Source organism: Lipophrys pholis (genome assembly GCF_963383615.2).
Source record: "Lipophrys pholis genome assembly, chromosome: 23".
Lineage (NCBI taxonomy): Eukaryota > Metazoa > Chordata > Actinopteri > Blenniiformes > Blenniidae > Lipophrys > Lipophrys pholis.
Genome location: NC_137645.1, coordinates 1,430,207 through 1,456,432, shown reverse-complemented (window position 1 = coordinate 1,456,432; position 26,226 = coordinate 1,430,207). Strand labels below are relative to the sequence as shown.

General features: G+C 45.5%; 4 protein-coding genes across 10 annotated transcripts in view; 3 read left to right on the top strand and 1 right to left on the bottom strand.

The window, feature by feature from the left end:
• LOC308127924 (vang-like protein 1) overlaps positions 1-7,547 on the top strand; it is a 35,747-nt gene extending 28,200 nt beyond the window's left edge. For 2 of the 3 annotated variants that reach the window (XM_080493343.1, XM_080493344.1), the window contains exons 6-9: positions 2,100-2,260; positions 4,191-4,338; positions 4,794-5,028; positions 5,117-7,547. In XM_080493343.1, coding sequence (XP_080349469.1) covers positions 2,100-2,260; positions 4,191-4,338; positions 4,794-5,028; positions 5,117-5,377 — 805 coding nt within the window. In that variant the 3' untranslated portion in view covers positions 5,378-7,547. The remainder of the gene's footprint in view (positions 1-2,099; positions 2,261-4,190; positions 4,339-4,793; positions 5,029-5,116) is intronic. The other variant, XM_080493345.1, reaches the window with a different exon arrangement.
• Positions 7,548-10,378: 2,831 nt separating this feature from the next.
• Positions 10,379-14,550, bottom strand: LOC308127566 (calsequestrin-2-like; the record flags this gene model as incomplete). The annotated part of the gene is made up of 11 exons (XM_080492697.1): positions 10,379-10,606; positions 10,686-10,760; positions 10,852-10,952; positions 11,030-11,084; positions 11,174-11,219; positions 11,293-11,423; positions 11,762-11,835; positions 12,382-12,490; positions 12,759-12,859; positions 13,015-13,099; positions 14,308-14,550. The coding sequence occupies 11 exons, from the start codon at positions 14,548-14,550 to the stop codon at positions 10,379-10,381; spliced, it is 1,248 nt and encodes a 415-aa protein (XP_080348823.1).
• Positions 14,551-15,462: 912 nt separating this feature from the next.
• Positions 15,463-19,387, top strand: poglut1 (protein O-glucosyltransferase 1). Its single transcript, XM_080492953.1, has 12 exons — positions 15,463-15,547; positions 15,855-15,945; positions 16,359-16,502; positions 16,592-16,727; positions 16,832-16,953; positions 17,059-17,118; positions 17,223-17,322; positions 17,741-17,799; positions 17,933-18,100; positions 18,231-18,287; positions 18,366-18,557; positions 18,643-19,387. Exons 1-11 carry the CDS (start codon positions 15,490-15,492, stop codon positions 18,520-18,522), a joined length of 1,152 nt encoding a protein of 383 aa, XP_080349079.1. The 5' UTR covers positions 15,463-15,489; the 3' UTR covers positions 18,523-18,557; positions 18,643-19,387.
• A 75-nt stretch (positions 19,388-19,462) lies between these two features.
• Positions 19,463-26,095, top strand: timmdc1 (translocase of inner mitochondrial membrane domain containing 1). 5 transcript variants are annotated; one of them, XM_080492605.1, is made up of 10 exons: positions 19,472-19,628; positions 20,254-20,312; positions 20,747-21,128; positions 21,573-21,738; positions 21,826-21,914; positions 22,232-22,299; positions 23,160-23,238; positions 24,675-24,785; positions 24,906-24,947; positions 25,354-26,094. In XM_080492605.1, coding segments are annotated over exons 3-9 (861 nt in total). In that variant the 5' UTR covers positions 19,472-19,628; positions 20,254-20,312; positions 20,747-20,781; the 3' UTR covers positions 24,907-24,947; positions 25,354-26,094. The 5 variants fall into 5 exon arrangements, with proteins under 5 accessions (XP_080348727.1, XP_080348731.1, XP_080348729.1 ...); XM_080492604.1 differs by having other exon boundaries at positions 19,481-19,628; positions 20,251-20,312; positions 25,354-26,093; XM_080492603.1 differs by lacking the exon at positions 20,254-20,312 and having other exon boundaries at positions 19,473-19,628; positions 25,354-26,095.
• Positions 26,096-26,226: the final 131 nt, after the last annotated feature.

The window sequence follows — 26,226 nt, the reverse complement described above, 5'->3', positions numbered from 1 at the left end:
ACAACAAACTGTTGATTTGTGTGTGTGTGTGTGTGTGTGTGTGTGTGTGTGTGTGTGTGTGTGTGTGTGTGTGTGTGTGTGTGTGTGTGTGTGTGTGTGTGTGTGTGTGTGTGTGTGTGTACGTGACAGACATTGACATTGAACCAGTTAAAACATTATTTTTGTTAAAACTTCACACCTTTAAACTTTATAATCTAGAACTAATAATCCCTGCTTATTTTTTCCTACTTTAACTTCCCTGTTTCCCCTCACTGCTCTTGCTCTGCCCTTTGCTCCACTTCTCTATTTTTTGTTTGCAAGTCAATCCAAACATCTGTCATGATGCTGTTTTGGTCTCACGTCGCCGTCCGATCTTGCGCATGTGATTGTCACCAGATTGGTGAAGCGGTGAGAATAAAAGACGTTTTTGAAGACGGGCTAAACACTGGACAAGTCGTCTCTGTGTGTTTGGATTGTCTCCAGGTCAAACCTGCAGGCAGAGAAAGTCTTGTGTGACGGGCGGAGGGACGGTCAGACCTCCAGTCTCCTGTCGGGATAATAAGAAGCGCATGTTTCAGTCGAGCATGTGCTGCTGTCCCCGTGGATTGAGTTAGCTCAAACTGTGGCCAAACCTCACTCAGTCGCTCCCTTTTTAATAAAGACATCAACTTCACCTTTGCTATTTGTCAGGATTAAAGATCAACCTGAAACAGAACGAGTTAAAGGACATGAAGCTGGACTGGACTGCAGACGGAGACGGAGTGTGTAATCCCTCGTATAATTCACAGTGTCCTCTCATCCATAATGGAGGGAAGGTGTGGTGCTTTGAAATATGTAAAGGTGTGTTTGTAAGAGGAGGAACACGGTCTCACTTTAAGGAACACAGAGGCAGTAAAGTCAAAACGAACCCCTGATTTATGGTCTATGCGATAAACTTGTGTACACTTGGTTTAATTGTGTCGAGTTATGAAAAGGCAAGAAGTGGCATGTTCGCCCCTCCACTGAGTTAAAGAATCATGAAGTGAATTACAGCTGCTGCTCTGATCTCATCTCCTTCTTTCTGTCACCTGAGACTTCATGGTCAAAGCATCGGCCTTCGACTGGAGGAAATCTGAGTAATGCCTCGAGGAAATACCTCGTAAAGTGAAATATTCTAAAGTCGTTCTTCACTGTAACGTCTGAAATCACGTCGTACCTTGGAGGGCAGAGAAAGCTCAAGCTCAGATTAGAAACAAATCCGAAATGGTCATTTTGGAAGCTTCTGCTAACTTTAATGTGCATTACTGCAACTTCATACTACATTAAGTAAGTGAACAAAAGGTCATTCTTCTGGCCTTTTACAGGTTTGAGTTTCCAGGAAAGTGAGAGAAGAACAGAGAAATCCCTTAAAACGTTTCTCTGGACGTTCTATTTAACTGAATCATCCAGATTCCTGTGTGATCTCCTACAATTATTGTCATGTGTTGTTGTCTCTCTGAAGAGTTCTGCTTTGTTCTCCACAAATTTCTGCTTTCTACTTCCCACATCTCGCTTCCCTTTTAGCTTCTTTTGCTGGAAGGAGCTAAAAAAGTAAATCACATGAACACACCTCTCTACTCCCAACCAGCATTATGGAGTTTCATGTTGACGTTGATGATCATGTTACTCTTTCTTTCTCGATTCAGTGGATTGTCAGCAGCATGTCTTGCTTTCTGAATGTGTGATTGTGCTCTGCTCCGTCTGTGATTCCCCGGACTTGAAGGCATTACTGCTTCATCCTGCAGATCCGATCACTTCCAGGTTTTATGGTCCGCTGGAAGGATTCTTTTTCACCCCAAGAAAGTTTTCAAAGAAAGACAAAAAAAAAGAAAAGGAAAAACGTCTTCAAGCTAATTCCTGTTTCTGTTTTCTGACGTCTCACTGTTCCTTTGTATTCAGCAGGAAGGGTTGTAGTCACTGCAGGGATTTCCTTGTGTTTGGTTTCACCAGTGGAAAACAACCCGTGGCTAATGTTTCTCACCATCTTCTCTCTCTCTCTCTCTCTCTCTCTCTCTCTCTCTCTCTCTCTCTCTCTCTCTCTCTCTCACCTTGAGCGCCGCTAAACCTGCTCTCCTAATTCCCCCGTCCGCTCTCCCCTGCAGTGTTCAGCGGGCAGCTCTGGCCATCATCGAGCACTATTACTGCGACTTCCCCGTCCACAACCCGGCGCTGCTCTCTGCCTCCAAGTCCCGCGCCGCCAAGCACCTCGCCGGCCTCAAGGTCTACAACGTGGATGGTGAGTTCCCAGCAGCCCCGGCTGAGGGTGAGTGGGATGCTCTTTCTTTCCTCTTCCTCGTGCTTTTCTGCGTCTACTGGTGTGGTGGAATATAACGCCCACCTCTGGTGTTTTTTAAATTCATTGATGAAGCTTGTAGTCGTAACGGGATGTTTAGTGGAATGATTACATGACAACATAATCACAATCTTTCAATAGATTAATAATTAAGGTTGTGCTCACACTTAGAGTGCAGTTCTTTGATTTGAACTACAAGAAACATTACTTTGGATATACAAGAAAAAAGTGTAATTGGGTTTTGTGTTTATTGATCGATTTATCAGCATCACAGTGTGTTTGATTTGGGTCGCAGTGAAATGATTTCTATTTCTTGAACCTTTCTGTTTGCAGCATACTGAACGTTGTGGTTTTCATTGGATGCATTTCATTGCAGTTAACCACATTGTGCGTTTATTGAGCTGGTATTTCACCACAAATTTATAAAGAGGGCTTCATGATTTTTTCTGAGTTCATTCTGTGGACGGCTCTCGGCAGGGAAAAAATCTCTTTCTTTCATTGACTCTGTTCTCCTGTGTCTCCTCACACTAACCCCTTAAGACTCGTTTCGAGCTAAACTCAAAGCCTACCTTTTGGACAGTAAGTAAACACTGCGACCAGCTAAAGCTAAAGCACGCTCACTTCATGAATGCCGCAGTGACACTCTCCCACCTCTTCCTCACTGTTTGCCTGCTGCAGGTTGTTAGAGAGTTTGGAGGCTGTCCTCAGACTCAGAATGCAACACAAACCTATAAGTGTGCTCAACCTCCACCTCAGGTGCATTAACTTCACTCCCTCCTCTTTTTGTCCTGCCGCTGTTTGTCCTCCTGCTTCATTCTGCCTCCTCTAACACGTTGGAGATGAAGCAATAGCTATTACACAGACAGTCTTGTCATTTCTCTCACGAGTCTCTTCCTCCTTCATTTCCCTCCTTCAGCAGCAGCAGCTGCTCGGGGACTCCCCGTCTTATCTCCAGCTCCTACTTTCTGCTTTGTCTTTCCCTCTGCTGCCGCACACACTTTGTGATGAATAATTCCAACTCAGGGACAGACAATAATCGTCCCTTGATTAAAGAGTGGTGAAGCCCTGCGCAGAGAGCAGCCGTACCACTCAATTACAACGCATCCAAATGGCTGCAGGTGATTTTTTATGAAGCATGACACATGATTTGGTGTTTTGTTTCCTCGGCTCCAGATGCTTAGAAGCCGACGGAGAAAAAAGGTTTTTTTGTTTTTTGTTTTTTTTTGCTAACCAGATTTTCTTCACATATAAGACAAAATCAGATTGAGTTTATTTGACCGGCACTTCTTAGAGCCGGTGCTCTTTAGATCAGTGATCCAGAAAGTAGCTTTAAAAAAATCACATCCAAAATCTAGAGTTGACATTCTCTTGACATTGAAGATTTTGCTCCCATCACATCCATCTCGGCAGCGTGGTTGGTTAAAATCCCTCCGCACTGCGTCCATGAATTATTCTGTTGACGCTGGTTCGCTGCCCCACATTAATAATTCACCGCCGCTGCCTCATTTTAACCTGCATTAACATCCGGCAGGCTTCATCAGCAGCCACCGCTCCCAAATCCACACGCCTGAACTTTTGAAGTTTCTGGAGACGCTGATTTAATTGGACGCTCTGCGTCTGCTGGAGGCACAAGGAGTGTTTGAATATCCAGTCGTATGTAGAGATCAGTTTGAAATTTATTTAAATGATCACATGTTGAGTTTGTGTGGCTCGCGTTGGGGCGAACCACGAATGGACCGAGCTTCACGTGCAGCTTCAATCTGCCGCTCGTTTCCTCGTATTGCACTTTGTGTCATCACCAAAAGATTCCTCCCTCCTCGCAGGGCAGCACTTCACCTGCACGCTCCGCCGAAACACGCATGCAGTCGGCGTTCCCCGTTTCACGCTGTCGCTTCAACAGGTCCGGGGAACAACGCGGCCGCAGGACTCGCACACTCGCAGTCCAGAGCCATGATCGCCGCCGCCGCTCGCCGCAGGGACACCAGCCACAACGAGCTGTACTACGAAGAGGCCGAGCACGAGAGGCGCGTCCGAAAGCGCAGAGCTCGGTCAGTCAAACACCGAATCCAAAGTGATGGGATGAAGATACCACAATTCAAACACTAATTTATTTAGAAGAAGACGGTTGCCATTTAGGTTGATGGTTTTACTTGTTACAAGAGGGTTTAACACGAACGTGTCGGAATGAAAACACACATATGAGCAGTTGCCAGTTAACCTAACATGAATGTGTTTGGAATGTTGGAGGAAAGTCACACCTTGACTCAAATTACATGGAGAGTCGACATAGAACCTCGTATGGGTGTGAATGCCATCAATTATTTATCTCTATATTATGATTGTTATTGTTGTTATTATTAATTAATTGATATAGAAACAAAGCTCAGATGGAACAGGTGTATCAGTAGAGGGATGAAAAAACAACTAGATGATAAATTTAAGATCTCCACACGTGTTGTGTTTATCTTGGCGCTGAAGCTGCGTTCGCTGTGTTTGCTCCCAGGCTGGTTGTGGCAGTCGAGGAGGCTTTCACCCACATCAAGCGCCTTCAGGAGGAAGAGCAGAAGAAGGCCCCGGGAGACGTGATGGACTCCCGGGAGGCAGCGCAGGCCATCTTCCCCTCCATGGCCCGGGCCCTGCAGAAGTACCTGCGGACCACCAAGCAGCAGCACTGCCACAGTATGGAGAGCATCCAGCAGCACCTGGCCTTCTGCATCACCAACAACATGACGCCCAAGGTCAGATCTCAACCTCCACACTACGGGGGTCGCTCCGGTTGGTGTCGAGGTCACGATGGTCACCTTCACATGTCCGCCATCTTCTCAGGCCTTCCTGGAGAGCTACCTGAGCCCGGGGCCGACCCTGCAGTACAGCCGGGACCACTGGCTGTCCCGCCAGTGGACGCTCGTCAGCGAGGCCTCCGTCACCAGCGGCCTGAAGGACGGCAGCGTCTTCCTCCTGAAATGTGTGGACTTCAGCCTGGTGGTGACGGCGAAGAAGATCCCGTACATCCAGATGTCGGAGGAGTACGTCGATCCCAAATCACACAAGTTTGTCCTGCGGCTACAGTCCGAAACCTCCGTGTAGAACTCCAAACTTTCTTTGGTTTGTTTTGTTTTGTTTTTTTAAATTCCTCACCTTGTTGCGTCGCTCTCAAAGTTTTTTATTTTGAGTTTGCAGGTTTTATTTTTACGTCTTTGGATTTTTTTTATATATATTATATATGAATCTATATATATATCACACATGTTTGAATATATTGATCTTTTTTTTAAATGTTTGGTTTGGATAAAAAGAAGACTTGCTGCAGGATTTTGCCTGCAGGACACCTCGGACTTGAATGTGTGTGAGTGTGTGTGTGTTTGTGTGTGTGTGTGTGTGCGTGCGTGCGTGTGTGTCATGTTGTGTCAACACAATCACTCGTTCCATTTGAGATGCTGGTGCCAAGCACAACGGGAGCAAGGAGCGATCTGAGGCGCCTGACCTCCCCACGCCGACGAACCACTACGGACTGTGACGACGTGATTCCCAGTTTGGCATCATGAGCCTGATGGAAACTATCTGGTGACTCGTCTGCTACTTTTGGACGTATCCGGTTGCTTTTAGAGTTTCACAAATTGATCTTTTCTTTTTCCTGCTGAAAATCTAATTTCAGTGATAAGAGAAACTTCAATCAAATGTATCATGAGATGCACATCCACGATTATAAATCAAGAGAACAAAGTGAGAGCATATGATCCCAGCCTGCTCCTCATCACTATTTCAGAACATTCAGACCTCCAGATGATTTCAGTGTCCCGCCTCGCCACTGGCGTAGAGTTGAGTGCTAAAGTGGGACGCTCGCAGTTGTTTGTTTCTGCAGAAACCTTCCACTCCAGTTGGGAACACGACGAGCATGCTTTGTTAGACATCGGCACGAACACAGAGTGAACCGGGTGACAGGAGATGCAGCGATGGTCTTTGTGTCTGCTGGACATGATGGGAAGAGGAGAGACGGAGGCGTAGCGTCAGAAAAGAAAGATACTACTGATTTCTTCCGATTTAGAGCGACGTGATAAACCTTTCATAATTCCAGCAGTTTAATTAGTTTAATGTTCATTTTCACAACACAAACGCACTCAGTTTATAAATTCTAGTCATTCGCAGTCATTTACATTTCAGAGTACAAATTTGAATATTGAAAAAAATATCACAGAGAGCATCATTGGCTTTTTATTTTCCTCATGAATGCTGAAATCCTGAATGGTTTACTGAAATGAGGACAATCCTGGAAACATGGACTCTCTGAAAATGGACATTAGAATGGATCCATCAAAACAAAACATGAAGGAGCTGGACAGAGGTTTGCGGTGTGGTTCTGTGTTTCACTTCGTTACTGGAGATAATGAAGAGCGAGCGCCGCTGCAAGGGTGGGACCTCTGTTCTAACTGGACTGTCTGGTTTTCTTTTTACTGCCTCTTCCAGCCTCTGTTGTCTGACAAACATGCAAATCCCTCGAGGTCAGGCGCCTCACAGAAGGTTGAGAAGAGATTTTTACCGTGTTTCACCTGCTGAGTCAGCCAATGTTATAAAGCCAAAAAAAAAAAAAAACAACAGTTAAATGAAGCTAAAATGATACCTGAGTTCGTGTGAACTTACCAAAGTGGCGAAAGAGAGTCAGACTGAGCTCATGCATGTTACATACTGGAGAAGAAAGCTATACTTTCCAGTGTTATCGGGGCCTGTGTTGACGGTTGTCCCCTGCTGCCCCCTGGTGGCTGAACCTGGTGGTGAAACTGAAAGAAAAAAAAAGTGGAAGCTGGAAATAATGCAAACACATGCTGTTTTCTGTCTAATGCACTAACGGCCTATATCTTTTTAAATATTGAAAGAACCACCTCTGCTGGTCACATTTTGTACCTACTGACGATGAACTTTGGGTCATCCTGATGTGGCCGTGCCTCCTGTTTTTACACTGTACCTATTTATGTAAACAAGCATGTGTGGATGTGTGTGTGTGTTTGTATGCCATTCCAGTTCACGTGGTCAGCCTTTTAAGACCCCCCCCCCCCCCCACCCCCACCCTCACCCCCACCCCGAAGCCCCCACCATCTGTCAGGCTGTCGCAGCCAGGTTACAGTGCTCAGCCGGGGCTCTTTCTGATGGACAGCTTTACAACGACTCCGTGAGGTCGCCATGTAAGACGTGCTTCAGTTACAACACATCAGCATTTGTTTAAAAAAGAAAAAGTGAAATAAAACATTTTTATGAACATTTGTAAGACAGAATTTTGGACTTTTGTACTATATTGATTGTTTTATCGACGTTCGCTCCTTATTTATGCCGCAGTTTGAGGTAAATTGCAGCTTTAAATGTTTGTGATGTGGTGATCAGACCTTGTTACTTGTAGTTCATAAGTGACGAACAGATGAATTCTGTGAAGTACCAACGTTATCAGTGTCATTCAGGTCTATACACACACAATCTTTGTCAAAACCCACTGAGATTTGCAGATATAAAATGTTTTAGAAGATATTCAAACAGCTTATTTGCTGCTGTTTTGTCAGATTTTTACCCTAGTTAAGTAAATGATTAATCCATGTAAGATTGTGTAATCATTTAGCTGCACATTGTTTCATCTCTGTTGAGTTATTGACTCTATATGAAGGTTGTAAAGGGTCATAGAGTCTAAATGCACATTCTGGTCTAATCATACTTTTTGTGATAGTTCTTGGATTGTTTGATTAGTTTAAGACTCGTATGGATGCTCTTCGGTTAGGGTTCAGATTTAGGCTTCAGAACTACTTGACATATTGAACTATTGTGTAGTTTAACATGAATGAATATGATAATGACATGGCTGGCACTAGAACTGTATTTACATTTATTCTTGCTCGTATACATAACTTTAGAAGGGATTTACTCCGTTGCTGAGTCATCGTCCGCTACTCCTGTGGAATAAGTGGCCACGCCTCCTAAAGTCTTTGATTTTTGGTATTTTTTATTCACCGTTTCCTGTTTTTCTTGAGCAGCTCTTCCTGGCTGCAGGCTCACCCACACTCTGCACTGTCGTCCCACATTAGACTGCGTGACACCCTGAGCAGGGCATCGGCTTTCTTTGGGCCTGATCTCGGTGTCTTTGTGTTGTGGAAGAGCTCGTCGGTAATTGGCCTGCCGTCAGCCTGTCAGAGTGGCGCCCGGGCCTTGTGGGTAAATGAATGTCAGTGTCGCTGTCCGGTGCTGAAAACGAACAACCTCATCCCTCTGCAAGCCCGGGGGCTCGAGACCGCCTGTCGGAACTCATCTGTCCTCCACTTAATACCTTCTCCTCCTTATCCTCCTCCTCCTCCTCCTCGCCCTGCACACTCGGACCAGGACGAAGGATGGGAGGAGAGAGAAATGAGGAACATTTGCATCTAAATGGAATGTTTTCCTCCCTTCATTCCTGCCTCTCCATTACTCATGTAATGACTTGATTACATGAAGATCGAGGCTGGAGAGAGGAAACCCCCCCTTCAGGTTTGTGCAGAAATCTCTGCATTGATGTATCTCCTTCTCGTCTCTTCTGTTCTCCGTGCTGTTTCACATCAAACCTCGCACACTTACACAGACGCCGTTTCACCCTGCCCGCCTCCTGGTCCTGTAAAACGCCGCCACCGCAGTCTGTAACCTGGAGCCTGAATAGGACATCACACCCCTTCACCATGACGCCGCCTGCCCCTTTTCCTCATGAGAGACTCGTCTTTTCACTGCCTCAGGTCACATTTAAACACACACACACACACACACACACACACACACACACACACACACACACACACACACACACACACACACACACACACACACACACACACACACACACACACACACACACACACAGCTGATGTTTTCATCTCTCATGTGGGGCTCAGATTAAGTGTAAGGTCCACGCCGTGATACAAACATCCTGTTGACACACTGCATCACATCCACCTCCAGGGGAGAAATGATTCTTGCATGGCCTGGTATTATTAATTCATGTCCAGTGTCACAGCCTCAGCAGCACTGGGTCCGAGCTGTGAGGGTTGTCGAGGCCCCGCCGGGCAGCCTTGGAGTCTGTCTCACCCCGAATCCTCAATGTCCAGGTCCCGGCTCCCATTAGAAGGCATAACACGGCTGAATAATTCACCAGTGTTTGAATAATTCAAGGTGAGGTGGCTCATTGACTGCGAGACAACGTGATAATCTCAAGTGTTGAATCTCACTCTGGACTTTCATGCATGTAGTGTTTCTGGGCTTTTATTGACACATTGGATATAAGTTATTTGTCTTAAATCCACATTATAAGCAAAGCAATGTGATTTTTCCACCCCTGTTAAATGGAATTGTTTCAGTTCTGGTCTCGTCAGTCCAGATATATGAGGTAAAATGAATCAAGTTGCCTCTGTCAGTCACCTACCACACATCAGAACTACGGAGCCCCGATCACATAACAACTAATAATGAATAATGTGTCATCAGTGATATTTAGTCATATTCAGCGGTACTTGTTTGTATTGGGTTTGTGACAAAACAAACTGCTGAGGTGTTACAAAATGATATCAACTGGAATTATTAAGTAATCTGTTTTAATGTACTTTCCCTTTAAGAAACTTCCTTTTTGTCTCCACAGAGTTGCTTTAGTCTTCCTTCACTTTACTTTATTGCTGCTGCCATAATTATTATGACCACCTGAGGTCACAGTTTAACTGGCTGCAGTGAGCGCAAGCTGCTACGACATGTTTATGATACTTTATTGACTTGAATTAAATATTTCTGCTTGATTACATAAAAGCATTTTAAGCATGAACGTTTTCCAGATATTATCACATCTACAAACGCTGAAAAGTGATTTTAACAGTCGTGAGGGATCCCTTTATGTGAACGACTGATTAAATTACAATCAGGGTAGCTCATTTCCACTTCAAATGTATGGATTATTGTTGCTTTTTGTGGGATTTGTGCCCCACAGCTGTAAAGTATGGGTTCAACTTGTTTAGCAAAGCAGTTAGTGTTGGATGGTGGCTGATCCAGCAGACAGAAACATGGATTCTCAAGCTGATTTGCTTGAATGTTCTGAGAAGTAAGCTACAGTTCATAGTCTCTCATGCTGTCATCGTCGTCATCATCATATTGGTCGTGCCTTTCTTCACTGTCGTCCTGGGTGTAGCGTTCAGGACTTTCCCGGTCGTCGGCGAAGTCGTCGTCGTCCTCGGTGTTGACTCTCCCTGACAGAACGTCCTCGATCCAGTCCTCCAGCTCCTCGGCACTGGGCAGGTCCTCATCGTTGGACATGTCCAGCCAGACGCTGTCGGCCTGGAGGGTAACAGCACCGTGACGGTCAAGTAAACATCGACTCACTGGGATATTTCTAGAAATGACAAACGTCTTGTACATCGGTGACGTTGACCACGCCGATCTGAGGTCGAAACAGGTCCAGCTTGAAGGTCTTTTCCCAGTAAGTCGTGAGCTAGAGGGACACAACAAATCAAATAAAGCCTCTGAATTGAATTGAGAATGAGGATTTTGCTCGAGATGATGATCTGATGAAGCGGTGGAACCAGAGGGAAGTCGTCGGGGTCGATCCAGACGATGCTGAGCTCTGGGTTGTTGGTGTTGTCTCTGGCTACGTCCTTCAGGATCTCCAAAAACTCATAGCCATCTAGGGAGAATAAAATAGACGTTCCTCAGCTTATTTCTCAAAGTGAAGTGAGACAAGAAGCTCTGAATCACAGCTACCTGGATCCTCCTCCTCAGCAAAGGCAACAATGTGAATGCCATCCATGTCATCCTCCTGGAGGAGGAAGAACGCACCCCAACACTGCTGAAAAACCATTTTCTGCTCCGTCATTCGGGACAACCTTTACGTCTGCAGCTACTCACCCACGTCTCAAACATGTTCTCCGCCCGGAGCTTCCTCAGAGTCGCCCTGTGTGCAGCAAAGTCTGGTTGAATCCCAAGAACACAAATGACTCAACAAGACGAGATCAAATCAAATCGACCTTCTGTGCTGCGTGACAAATTCCACTATGTCCATCTCGGACAGCGGCCGGCCGGGCAGGATGGCCGGCTCCTCCATGAACGGCTCGTAGAAGTTCACCTCGTTCATCTTCAGGGAGAGATGTTTGGCACTCTGAAGAAACAGGTCAGGTTTTTGTTTTGAATCGAGGCTCATTGAACAGGAAGTCTGAAGGCTTTCCTCATGAGGTTGTCTCAAGCGAGGAACAGGGAATAAACAGGCTGAAAGTAAAATATCATTTAATTGGTGGCTAGTCTGTAAAAACAAAGTTTAACACACAATTTATTTAGTTTATCTTTTAATTCAGAGAGAACAGAAAACAAGTAAACCTACAGAAATGACTAACCCTGGGAATAAAAAGCTAAATCAAGTTACCCTTTTCCCTCAAATGTACGAGTTAGACTGAGAGCGATTCTCTAATTTCCTCGCAGTCTGGTCGCTTGTGTACTTACTGATTTGTCAAACGTTGCAAAAAACTTGATGTAAGGTTGAAAGCGCTCTGAGGCCTCCTGAAACGCTTTGTAATCTGAGGAAACAGGACAGAGACGTCAAAGTCACATTCTGCTCACATTTCTTATCAGATCCAGCTCGTGTGATGAGGAGCAGAGACCCTCCCTTCATCCTGTCTTCACCCGAGTAACAAAAGTCTCCCTTAATGCGGTTTATATGCTTGTAACGTGTTTTCTGGCTCTGCTCCCGGCAAGGTCACGCCAAGGACCAAACCATCTCTGGACACAAATAGGCTCCATAATGAAAATGTGTGCCACCGCCATATCACACCGGACCGCATCTTCTCTGCCTCGCACATGTTCTCTCTCGCTCTCTTTTTCCAGAGGAACTATAATTGCAGTTTGACCTATTAGACAGAGAGCGGGAAGCTATTTAAAGGCTCTCTCTTGAGAGAGAGAGAGAGAGAGAGAGAGAGAGAGAGAGAGTGCCACAGTCTGGAATCAGGTTTCCCTTTAGCAGCCAGTTGGGCTGCAGGATGATGTGGCTCCATTAGCCTCCAGATCACATTAACATCTGGGCGACACAATGAGGCGACGACTGAGAGTCGCAGGCGCAGACTAACTTGAGTCCTCTCCTTTAAAGTAACCGATCAGACGGATGTCCTCCTCCATCCTCTCGAAGGCTCGCAGCTCCATGGCGTTGTTGATCATCTCCACTGGGTCCTCCAGCACCTGGGGGGGCAACGTGGCACACTTACATGACTCGTATCAGGAAAAATCTGAATTAAATCCTCCAACGATGCTCACAATTAAACCGGCACATTTTTATCGGTTTCAAGCGTTTTAAAACAAACACTTTTCCTGGTATTGGTGATATCGGATACGTCTGAGGTGTCTGAGAGCTTTCCTGCCTAATCTTGTGTCACTGCAAATGACAGAATTCACAAGTGTTTTAATGAGGCTGCAGCTGTTGATTGCTTCAGGATTTCTTGGTGCTCACATCCAGCAGGAACTCCACCAGCGTGTCGGCCGAGAGCTCGCCGTCGAACTCGATGACCCGGTCGTCCTTGAAGACGTACAGGCTGCCCACCTCCTCCAGACCTGCTCACACACACACACACACACACACACAGGATTCCTCCATCACTTTCAGGCTGATATGAAGGATATTGTCAAAAATAGCATTGTTGCAAATGACTGCCAAGAGCTGTTATTGTCAGTATCTTTGCAGAATCGATGCATTGTAAAAGTGGTACCAAGTTTTTTGGCGACTTTATAGTCCTTGTGGGAGTCCACCATCCCGAACCCGATGTCTTTGTTCTCCAGGACCTGAGCAGTCAGCTGTGAGTGAAAACAGAATGTCGTTCGTCTCGTAACAAATAGACAAACAGAAAAATCTGAGCTGATTTAATCATTTTTGGCCTCATTTCTTTACTTTGCTGAGGGTCTGGAACCCGCCAACATGGTGCTTGTGATCAAAACAAAGAAACACTCGGAGCTGGGAGACGTCCACCTCGTGAACTTGTGACATGTGTTTTCTTAAGTCAAAGACCACAGAAACATCTCAAAGGCTGCGGTTCAAATCCCACGTGATGAGGAATCAGTGATCCTCGTCCTCTGGTTGTAAAACATTTTATTCTTGTGACTCTTTTTACAGTCGAATGTCTGCTTCAGCTTAAGCTGCAGACGAGTCGTCGTCCTGTCACTTTGATTTAAATGCGAATTCTCACTTAATCCCATGATGTGGTTCACACGTATCCTGGGATTATTTCTAGGCCAGTCGGTTAAATATAGCTTGTTCCCAAAACTCTTTACTATGTGCCTGTGAGCCAGAAATACGTAGACGTCCCCTGGTGTCACCGCCTATTCTCATTTAAGAGCCATAAGTACGTGTTTGTATTTGTCAAACCTTTTCAGGTGTACTTTCTGTTTTAGTGTTGCTTGTGGGTCACCTTTCATGCTGGAGGAACGCAGACAGTAAATCTGCTTCTCTAAACTTGTTATCCTTCGGTGAGGGGTGCAGCCCCGACTCACAGCTTGGCTCTAACTACAAGTCTTCACCGGGGCCTTCAACTCAAACACACAGCTCGTGAAGAAAAAACTCACTGGCAGAGAGCAGCGGCGGCGGCGGCGGCGGCTCAAGCACCGAGAACAGAAGCTGAATGTAAAGGTGAAGAGTCAAGACGGCTTCAATGTAAAGCTTTACTTCACACTTCACAGCAATTCAATTGGTCCTTAAGAGGCTCTCGCTTCACAGGCAGTCAGGATTCTTTACATTCTTTGTTGTCGGTGCAGCACGACGTGCAGGTATGACCTCACATTCTTATATTTAAGTCGTTTATTACAGCAATTTTTTCTTCCTGTTGAAGCACTGAAATCTTGCATTGGTCATTATTTTAGCTTCAAAGACATTATTGTGCAATAAGTATTGCATATATGTGAAATAAATAAATATATAAATCTGCTTTTATTCTCAAAGACAACTGATGATGACATGAGGATGCCTCCGTTTCTTCTTCTTCAGTTCGACCCCCCCCCCTCCCTCTCACCTCCAGAACCAGCTCGGTCATCTGGAACCTCTTCTGCAGGCCCTTGTTGGCAGGCATGGGCTCGTGGTAGAAGAGGCACAGCAGGTCGTATCTCTTCAGAGCCTTCTTGAAGTTGCGCTCGTTTATATCCAGCACTCTGTCTTTCCCGTCAAAATTTGGGAACTCGAGTCCTTCCTCAGCAGCGCAGAGGAAGACCAAGCGAAGGCACAGGCCGGACAGGAGCGACAGCCACATCTGATGCATTATGGTGCAATTAGAAGGTGCGAGCCACAGACTGGATGGCTTGTAGAAATGAAGGATCCTTTCTAATATCCCCCCTCACTGTTTCCACTCTGGCTGCTTCTCCACCTGTCTTCTGTCTCCTCCTCTCTCTGTCACTGACGCTCAATGCTCAGGTCCCTGGAGGATCTCCTTCCTCCTCCTTCTTCTAACTCATTACACAATTAAAGGACTATCAGATCATCTTTGCGAAGTGGGTTTATCAGTGTATGTTCACAGCTTTGAGTTCCACAGTGGACAGGTCACCACTGAGGGTCCCTGAGCATGACCCTTGACCCCCCCCCCCCCCCGAAGCAACATTTACTTCTGTGATTATACCAGTTACCAATTAGCCATGTGTATATTATTAATTAATAAAACAGGTTTAATTCTTATTCTGTTGTATTGATATTTGAAGTTCTATTATATTTATTCTGTGTGTTCTATTTTGTGTGAAGTACCAATGGGATTAGTAAGGTATTTCTATTCTATTCTATTTTATCTACATGTGTAAATACATTGTATGACTCAGAGGTGGTGTATCTGTGAAGGTGGCTAAATCTCACATGTTCAGCCCTTTGGAAAAAAAATAAGTAATAACTAATACTTGAGTAAAATTAAAACCTATTCAACATAAATATACTGATTCAGTTTTTACACAGGTTAAAACAAAATAAAAACAGTATAATCCCGGAGATCGATTTGAGCTAAAGAAAAAGAACTGAAAAGACCTTGATAAAGGAATTCTGCAATGTCTTTCTTTCTTTATTCATTTTATTTTTTAAACTGCGCTGCACTTCTATTTTAAGTGTTACGGTATTACACCCCTACTATGAATTGCATGGTGCGCATTACCGCGGCGGCAGGCAGAAGCAGCAGAGCGCGGATCTCCTCCTCAGACCAGACTAGAAGATCGAGAGAAAAATGGAGCGCTTGTGGCTGTGGACGCTTTGGTTTGTTTTTCTTCAGACCGGAGTCTCTGGTAAGGGAGTTTTCTATGAAGCCAGGTTCTAGAGGTCATCGTAAACAGAGCCGAGAGGTTTTATATCCTTTTAGTTTCTCTGCGGCTGCTCCGCACTACTTTTACAGGAGGACTCATTCATCTGAGGCTAATTAGCCACAATGCTAACTCAACTTCAAGATTTTCCTCGCAAACGCCAAACAGACCAGCATGTTTATTAATCGGGTTGTTTTGTCACAAAGTCTGGCAACAGGTCTGCTGACTGAGGAGTAACGTTTACTCTGAGTACTGTTATTGACAGCCTGATGTGATTACTGTGCTGCTGCAGGAAAACACTGGAAGGAAATTGAGGAAAACATCTCGGATGCTGTGAAAGAATACAAAACCTGCAACCCTGTCAACTGCAGCTGCCATGCGAGGTGGGTCTCTACAGTTTCCTCCACTCCAGGTGAACAACTGGGCTGACTGAATGTGTTGGAAAATGTTCTCAAAATGTTAGTGTGGAATAAAGTTTACACATGGCCAGATCCTTTTCCTGCTCCTGTGTTCGAATTGAGAATCCAGATCTGGTTCACAACAGTCATCAACGAGCCGTGAACGCGCATCAATCCAGTCCTCATGTGTTGTTTTGGATTCAAACAAGGTGGGAAGAAAAAGCTCTATGTCCATGGGTCACAGAGAATCCTTGAAAGGAGGATGTGGAATGTAAACCAGTGAAATGTATTCTAATTAGTGCTCACATCCTCCACAGAGAGGAAACCGCTGGAATTGAGGAGCTCCTGGGGAGAGTTTGGCCCTTTAGTTTCAATTCTCCCACTGATTTCTGTCTTAGTGTCATCAAACACGACCTGCACCCGTTCAGAGGAGGGATCTCTGAGGACGTCATGGCGGCGACGGTGCAGAGAGGAGTCGGAACTCACTACCAGATCATCGGACACAAGCTGTACCGGGAGCACAACTGCATGTTCCCAGCCAGGTAGGGGAGGGGGGGGGGGGGGGGGGGGGGGGGCATGATGGGGTTTGATCAGAGTGGCAGCTTTGTGTGAATCTGCTGGCTGCGTTTAGATGCAGCGGGGTGGAACATTTCCTCCTGGAGGTGATCGGCAGACTCCCTGACCTGGAGATGGTGGTGAATGTCAGGGATTACCCACAAGTCCCTCACTGGGTGCAGCCGACCCTGCCGGTCTTCTCTTTTAGTAAGGTGACTGAAACACGCCTGTGAACACTTCTAAATCACACAGGAGGTTGTTTTTCTTTTCTTTTTTTAACAGTTTTTTTTTCTTTGTGTTTGTTTGATTTAAGTAGACGTCAGATTACCGGGACATCATGTATCCTGCTTGGACGTTTTGGGAGGGAGGACCTGCCGTGTGGCCCATTTACCCCACCGGGTTGGGAAGATGGGATCTGATGAGGGACGACTTGAAAAAGTATCGTTGACCTTTGGGCTGTTACACAAACAAGACAAAGTATGGTGGGGATTTGTCTTTAGTGTAACCTGAGTTCTTATTGCGACCAATGTACTGTGCTGTCAGGTCGGCAGCTCAGTGGACCTGGAAGAAGAAGGAGTCCAGAGGATTCTTCCGAGGTTCCAGGTCAGTCTTGGTTTTAATTGTAATTGAATATTATGTTTAGTTTGTGGTACTTTGGAATATTTTTTTCAATCTGTTGTTTTGTTCTTCCGTGGTTTCTTTTCCAGAACCAGTTCAGAGCGTGACCCGCTCATTCTTCTGTCCCGGGACGCTCCGGAGCTGGTGGATGCCGAGTACACAAAGAACCAAGCCTGGAAGTCTGAAAAAGTCAGTCACCGTGAAAATGCATCACTGTTAAATAAGTAGTGCTGAATAAATTTGCGGGGATTCTCAATGTGTGGCATGAAACTATAATCAGTCTTCTCTGCCTCACAGAGTTTGACCTGTCAGGTATGAACCCCACATTGTTCTGTCTGCAGGCTGTCTTCGCTCCTCATAAACACAGATCTATTTATGTCTGCTTGGCTTTTTGTGATCTTCACTTTTCTGGGAACTCTGTAATAAACTCACTGAGGTTAGATTCCTACATCTTTATCTCCGTCCCCTGAAAGGACGTTAAAGCTGTAGGAGAGGTCCTGCACGTCTCACCCGGCTGAGGGTCACCATCAGGTCTTCTGAGTGGACTGCAGAGAATCGGGTGGTGACTGTCGTCATTTCTCTGCCTTTGTTTTCGTTTCTGTTCAAGGATACTCTTGGGAGACCTCCGGCCACAGAGATTCCTCTGGTGGATCACTGCAAATACAAGTAAGCTGCACCTGAAAACAAATGTAGAATATGAGTGAACTTCAAAATGGATTTCTGCAACTCATTGTTTCATGAAGCAGTAGTTACAGAACACTGGAGAACCAACGTCTTCCTCACTCTCTTCTCCCTGCAGGTATTTATTCAACTTTCGAGGTGTGGCGGCAAGCTTTCGCTTCAAGCATCTCTTCCTCTGCGGCTCGCTGGTGTTTCACGTCGGGGACGAGTGGCAGGAGTTCTTTTACCCTCAGCTCAGGCCCTGGGTCCACTACATCCCGGTGCAGCAGGATCTCGCTGATGTCAGGTACCTCCGCTTGTGTCACTGCATCGCAGCTCGAATCCCCCAGCATTCTTTTTAGCTCTTCTTCATGATGATAAAAACCACACACCTGTCTTTGAATTGAAATGGATCATCACACGTTCCGTCTCCTCAGGGAGCTCCTGCAGTTTGTCAAAGACAACGACGCCGTCGCGCAGGAAATCGCCAAGAGGTAATGGATCATGTGTCCTGCTGCTGATTTACAAATTGTCATCACTGTCTAACGTCCTCGTCTCCTCTCGTTTACAAGGGGTCAGGAGTTCATCCTCAACCACCTGCGAATGGAGGACGTCTCGTGCTACTGGGAGAAACTCCTGACCGAGTTCAGCCGGCTTCTCACCTTCAGGCCCAAACGAAGAAGCAGCTACAACCAGATCGTGCAGAAATTCAGCAGAACGGAACTTTGAGACGGCAGGCAGGGACCGAAGCAGCTGTAATGAAGGTACACCGCAGAAGGAATGAATGTAACGGATGTTTCTATACTGAAATCTTTCCACATTTTCTTCTTGTCGTTCTTTGTGTTGCAGGAGCGTCGGTCAACGCCATGAGTGTTTAACGCTGGGCGACACCCAGCCGTTCCCACTCTGCTTTACAGACACGACATGAACAGAGTGTGGCGTCACAGACCTTGTGAAAATAACACTATTGAGGTGCATTATGGGAAGTGGAGTTGTCTGTTGATTTGTTGTTGGTCCCAAGATGGGGTCCAAAGATTCAAACATTTTAGTCATTTTTAGAATTTTATATATGAGAGTACTTAACTTGAAATATTTTCCATAACATAGTGGAGGAGGAGCGTATGAACATCTAGTGTTGGAATGTCTCAATCTTTTTGAAAAATTGCACTGACCAAGAAAACCAGGATGCTCAACTAAATCCAGTCATAAGTTCTGCTACACTGCCCTCTGTTGTACAACTGCTGGAACTACAGCAGAAAGTCATCACATAACAATGGAAGGAGTCTTCTTCGTTCATTAAGTGGCTTTGAAACATGTTCCCTTTACACAAAGTGCCAACACTAAGCAATAATGTCTCTGAATGTGGAAACACTCTGTAATAATAGATGGTGTTACTGGTGCAGGGTCCTTTTGAATATGTTGTAGTATTCATATTGTACTGTCAACTGGTGGATTCTCACTGATGTTGATTTTTTTTTACTTCTGCACTGCTGCTACAGTCTGCGGTCCATTTTTCTGCAGATGTGATCAGTTGGTCACACTTTGGTGCATTTTTGTTTTTATTTCAATAAAGCTGTTTGAAGAAAACAAAGTGAAAACTGTCGTTTCTGTGGCGTACCGCTCACCTGCATTTCATCCCTCCTACCGCTGGGGGGCGGTGAGTGGAAGCACCGCCGGCCATTGAGCCGCAGTCTCGGAGGTCACAGGTCGCTGTCAGCAATGAGAAAAGACAACACATGGGGACAAACATGAAAACAATAATGTCTTCTCTACCATAAAGCATTATCTGCTTCTAAACCCAGAAAACAAACCGTCCACTGAAGAGGAATTATCCGGTAAGCTGCCGTTTGTCCGTATTATGACCGAAGCTAACACCGAAGTGCTAAGTGTTTCCATTGTCGGACACGAAGGTCTTTGGTTCTTAAATACAACATTTTTATTTATTTTAATGTGTTGAGCAGCGATACTGAGTTTCGGTGTGAGATGGCGTCTGTTTCCAGTTCATGCAGTGTGAGTTTGTACAGCTTAACGGCACAGAAAGAGTTTGACCTGAACCTGCTCAGGAATCATTACAGCCATGTTTACATCAGTCAGACTGAATGGATCAGAGAGTAAAAACCTCCAGAAACAGCTTCTATCATGTATGTTTATAGAGCAGAGAAACTAATATGCAATATAATGCCCTTCAGCCCATTAACCCCTGTAAACTACACTCTTGAATTAACACGCTTTTCCTTTAAGAATTCAGATTTTCTTTATGAAATTCAACTTTATTGCACTTAAATAAAGAATTAGGACAGATTTGCTGCTCCAGGTCAGATGAAGTGACATTTGAGCGTCCCATAAAGGTTCCAAAATGCTGATATAAACCCATGTTTTTATACCAAATATGACGTTCTCTTGCCTGATTGTACCTTTTCTGTTCTTTTTTCCATGTTTTGTCTCCTGCTGTTTCAGCAGCTCGTGTTTATAATAAGTGACACCTCACAGGAAGCTGGAGTGACACAAATGTACATGAAGTAAGATAAATATAAGGTCAAGTCCTCTTCAAATGCTCAATCTGCGATAGAGTTCTGATCTTCTTGCAGCAGAATGCTGTGCAGTTGAAAGATGTTTAAATGTATTTTATTTGATTTAGATCCCACGTAGAAATCTCTGAATGATTAAACATAGACTATCCAGAGTTTCATTAAGAGCCACACTTTAATAATTCTTGTTTACCTTTGGCCCTATATGAGTGAAGATTTGCTGAAGCAGTACTATAGCTCACGCTATAGTCCAGAAAGCCATACTTTCCTTCAGAGCGTGTGCCAGTGTGTTTTGATAGGACTGCAGCGTTAAACAGCTGCTCAGTCGGACTGCCCGTGTTGCCCTGCCAGGATTTCATTTGCCCCCGAGCTGTTTGTTTTTGAGGATGGAGCTTACGTCTCAAACCCACGGCCATGTGTTTCAGCCTCCCCGCTGCAGCCTGACGCCAGCTGCAGCGCCATGCGTCCAGAGTGGCACGAAGCGAGTGTCGCCCCTCGGGGGAGACGTCCAGATTCAGCCCCCCGGGCCGCACCGAGCACCGGCCTGCTGCGGGGCCTCATCCAGCTCGCCAGGCCGTCTTTCTTCTGCTTCCCGCTCCCCAGGGTCCATGCAGCTGACGTGGCTGCTGCCCAGCCTGAGCAGACGCCCGCCCCCTCCTCCTCATCCTCATCCTCACCCTCCTCATCCTCACCCACCAGTCCTGCTCCTGCACCCATCACCCCATCCAACAGATTACCCATCATCCTTGGCAAACCAGAATTCCCAGAAACGGGATGGGAGCGAATCAAGGACCTGTTTGACAGAGAGTTAGTCATTTTATTCATAACTTCTCCACAATCTTATTTCTATACTTCAAAACACCATTGTTGTCTTTGTCCAAGTAATCTGATTACATTTGCTGTTTGTAATTTATGTGCTTCAATATGTTTGTGATGAGCCACAATTGCTGGTTTTCTTCGCCCATTAATTAAAATTTGCTTCATATTTAATGTGAATAATGTGACTTTACATGAAAAGTAGTGCAAGTTCTACGTCTGCGTATAAATCACAGGAGTTTTGTGTATTTTATGTATTGTCACTGTTAAAAAAGTACAAATTGCTGCTGTTGTGTATTTTTATGCGCTAACCCTTTATGTATTGGCAACTAAAGGAGGCACCAGATTAAACTTTTGCTCAATAGTTTTTATAGATAACGACATTGTTCTCAGCTGTTCTCTCTATGAAAGTGTTTAATGTTTGTCCCCTTGCAGTGAAACACAGAAATATCCAGAGGAGGTCATCAACATGATCAACTGCAGCATTCTTGGTGTGGTTGCTGGTTTCATCTACGGCGGCATGCCGGCAGCTCGCCACGCCAGGCAGCGCTACATCCAGCTCAGCCAGGCAGAAATGTACAGCAGTCGACTGGATGCGGTGGTGAGTGTCTCCAGAAGCGCACCAGACGAATAAAGTGGCGTTCTCGTTGGAGGGATGTGTGGTTGATGTCCCTCCTCGGTCCCCCAGCGCTCGGTCCATAACGCAGCCATCCGGGGGTTTTTGAGGTACGGCTGGAGGTGGGGCTGGAGAGTGGGCGTGATCGTCACCATGTTCAAGTAAGCAGAAAACAATGAAGCGCGTGATGATGTTTACAAATGTCCACAGAATGAGTTTTTACATCCGTCTCCTTTTCTTTCACTTTTGTTTTAACCTTCAGTTGATGCATTTACTTGTTCTGTTCAATCACCTTGTGCCTGGAAGATTCCAGGTGCTTCGTAATATTACATCTCATCAGGGACATCTTGATTTTATTCTTGACACTCAGAATTAAGATATCAGGTGGTGAACAAATATTAAAGTGGTACGTCTACATGATGCTGAGATAAGGCCGCCGGGTTATTATTGTATTTCTCTGTCTTTCCTCCTGTTCCAGTTGTGTTAACACTGGATTGTCTGTGTACCGGGACAAAGATACCATCAGCAACTTCATAGGAGCTGGAGGTGAGTCTTTCTTTCTCTGCATTCAAGCTGTTTCCACAGTGAGACTTTGTTCTGCTCTGTTCCAGCCAGCTGCTGTTCTGCAGTAAGAACAAATCTATTTGAACCAAATCCAAATGTTCCTGTTAAAATCGTCTATATTCTGGTCCTCACGTTAAGAACCAGTGATTCCTGCTGAAGCCACCTTCTGGACACAGAATTCACTTCTTCTTAACTTAGTATTTCTAATTAAACTGTTTGTTTCTATCTGTTGATCACCAATTCGCCCCACACTTTGAAATACAGACAATCTTGACGTTTTTACAATTTATTTTCACCCAAAACCAAAATCTCCTTTTACTCTCTGTCTTGAATTTGTTCTTGAAATTATAGCCTGCAGGCAGCTTTCAGGCATTTTGTGACAAACTTTTATGAAATACTATGTTATTTACGGCCACCATCACTCTTTTGAGAAATACAGGAAGCAAAGCGCCAGTCAACTTTTCACTCATAACACGTGTCTACATTCTCATGTTTAAAACTACAGCTCTCATTTTCTGAACCTTTTGGTTATTAATCACAATTACAATTACAATACTTTAAACTTTGTTGTTATTATCCAGTATAATCCATATCCGATGAAAGCCTGATATTGAGCCAGATGAAATGTCACTCCTGAAATGAAACAAGCGACATTCGGAGGAAGCTGATTAGACAATCATTTAAATAGCGTTTGTATGATAAAAAGGCTTTCCAGCACATTTTGTGGCCTGTGAGTGTAATGAATGTGTGTTGTGACAGAGGTTTACGGTCCTGAACGTGTTCTTGTGTTGTGTGTGTGTGTGTGTGTGTGTGTGTGTGTGTGTGCATGTGTATGTGAGAAGCCATCACCGTCGGCCTGTTCAGACTGAACCTGGGCCTGAGAGGCGTGGTGGCGGGGAGCGTCATCGGAGCCGTCCTGGGGTTAGTTTTCGTCCCGAAGCTCGGCGTTGGGTTCGTTCCTCTCTGTTCTGCAGATGTGCTCACTCGCTCATGCCTGTATGCATGTCCACGCTCTGGCAGCCAGCTGCGCCCCTCGCAGCTACCCTCTGTCGCCCAGCTGAACCCCTCGCCCGGCCCCCCTCCCTGCTCCCTGCCTGCTCTCGGTGCCAGAGGGACTCATGTGCAGCACAGAGGGCCATGTTTTGGAGTCTGGAGCGAGGAGGCAGGCCAAGGCAGCAGCTGCCCCTCTCCATTTGTACCCTCACTGTTATTCCAGCCTCTCATCTGCATCTACCACAGTCTGATGTGGACTTGGAGGGTCTTCACTCTGCCCCGCTGCTCACTTGTTCCTCCGGCCCCCTTCAGCTGAGCACGCTGAGCTAGAGAGCCCATTGTTTAATGGAAATTGAGTGTGATGTGTCTGATGGTGTAACAGAGTGGAGAGGATCGTTTGGATTGCCTCTGTGATCGTCGACACCATGTTGGCTCAGCCTGAGTCTGTTCTCCTGTTGGCTCTCTGCATGCACCTCCTCCTCCTCCTCCTCCTCCTCCTCCTCCTCCTCTCGCTGTCTGCCTGAGTGGCCAGCCACCTGGAGCGTTTGATATGTGCAAACAGCCTCGGCTACGCCAGGTGCAGCAGGGGCAGTAAGTGGGGGAGGAGAGGGGGCTAAAATGAAACCAGGCAGCAAAGCGCGAAGCACATCACGCTCTAGATCTCACCCCAGAATCATCCCCCACTTCCTCCTCCTCCTCCTCCTCCTCCTCCTCAGCTGGGGTCACGTGGTGGAGGTGTGATGTTAAAGTGAGGTGTGGTTCTGGCTGCCTGACAGACAGCTGAGAGGAAATTCCTGCAGAGGAGCCTTTTGATTTGACAGCTTGTTGCGGTTTCTGAAACTCTCACAATTTGCCTTGTGCTGTAATCTGTTGGGTCCCCCGGCTAGCTCAGTTGGTAGAGCATGAGACTCACAATCTCAGGGGTAGTGGGTTCGTGTCCCACGCCGGGCGTCACCTTCCTGTGGGCTCACCACCTGCAGGAAGGTTCTTAATGGGTGCATTGTGATCTGGGTGACAGTGCTCATACTGTCACCCCCGCGACCCGGAAATGGATAAGCGGAAGAAAATGAATGAATGAAATCTGTTGGAGCTGATTACCAAACATTTGATGGTTTTGCAGGAGCCAACAAGCATAAAGGCCTCATTACAGATCCTCAGGAAGTCCAAACATGTTTAACATTCAGCTTGTGATTCTCAATATTTAACCATGGCTTTTATGATGGAGCACTGCAGCATTTTACTCCTTTGTTTTCTTTATTACTATTCAAACTGTTTGAATAGTAGAAGGAACGTGGCTGGAGGCCACTGTGCTCGTGTGTATGATCCAGACTCGACTCCATTTCTGTGAATGAACGTTTTCTCAGGGTTCCTGCTGGTGCCGCCGTCCTCGGCTTACAGTTGCTGACGGGAGAAACCTTCCGAGAGAGGAGGAGGAGAGAGCACGGGGAGCTTTATGAGCTCAGGCTCGCAGAATGGTGAGGAAATACTGACAAATTTATAGTATTTCTTTAAACTTGAGGTTTACAGCCACAGTAAAGTTCGACCTTCTCCCCGGGCGCCGCGCCTTCAGAGTATTTGTCTCTCACTCTCTGCAGAGACATGGAGGCCCTCACTGTCATCAGGCCTCATGAATAAAGGTGAAATATGCACCTCACATTAGAGGTAATAAATAATGTTATCCGGGACTGCAGAGAGATGCAGAGATGAGGTGATTATGTGTGTTTAAAAGTGCTCCTGAGATGTAAGATTGCTTGTGGTTAATTCTCAGTGTGGATTTGAGAGAATTTCAGACTAATAAATCGAGAGCATTTTTTTCAAACTTATGTACGTATTAATAACTACAATTATAAAGACACTTCCTGGATTCTGTCCCAATATCCTCACAGCTACTGTGTGTATAAACTCACACACGGTATTCAATTCTGAAAAGGGAAGAACAAAACTCATCCGGTGGTCCCGCCCCTTCTTCTGTATCTGCATACACAATATCATTCGATATTTATCAGCAACGGCTCTCTGGTAACATTTGTCTTTCTTTGCCAGGTCGGCGCGTCTGAAGCTGACGGACGAGCTGATTGACGACCTGAGCGCGAGCTCCCAGGTGGAGGGAACCAGCGAGGACATGCAGAGGATCCAGGAGCTGCTGAGTTTACCACAGAACCCGGACGCTCCGGACGCTCCGGACGCTCCAGACCCTCCAGCCGCTCTGGACCACGGCAGCAGGCAGTGACGTCTGGAGGTGGGACTCTGCACACGTTTCCTCTCTGCCCACTCAAACTCGTTGGTCAACAATGGAAATGTTGAGCTTGAGACACGGCGAACACAAAATATAGGAGTTCACTGGAGGAAGAGAACAAACGTTTACTCCAGTGGAAATCATCAAATATTTCTGAGGATTTTTTTGAAAGACTAGTAAAATGATCTTTACTGTAAATGTGTGTTGAAATGAGGCGACAACAGAACGTCGACGTTGCACTGCATAAACTGTTTCTCTGTACTGGGCATCGCCTCTTGTTGTTGCTTCTTCTTCATGGACTTTTTGCCTAATTTATATTTTTTTTTCCTGTGGAAGATAGAAAATCTAAAGCGACTACTATAGTAGTGTACCATTCTGATTCTTCAAAAGGAAATAAAAAAATAAATAAAATTGCAGAGGTGGGTGTGATGCAGACAAAAACAACCTAAAACATAAGAAACTTTCAAAGAACATCGTTGTCTCCAGTATTTCCATGACTGATGTATGACTTAGAAGAAAAACAATAGAATAAAACAATCCTTTAAACTGAAAATCTTTGTTTGGGTCTTGAAAAATCCTTTTAAGAAAAGTTTGCAGTGCATCAAGTTAAGCTTCTGGTGAGATTTGAACCAGCATCATCAGCACCATGAAGCCAGACAATGTAGATGTGCATGAAAACC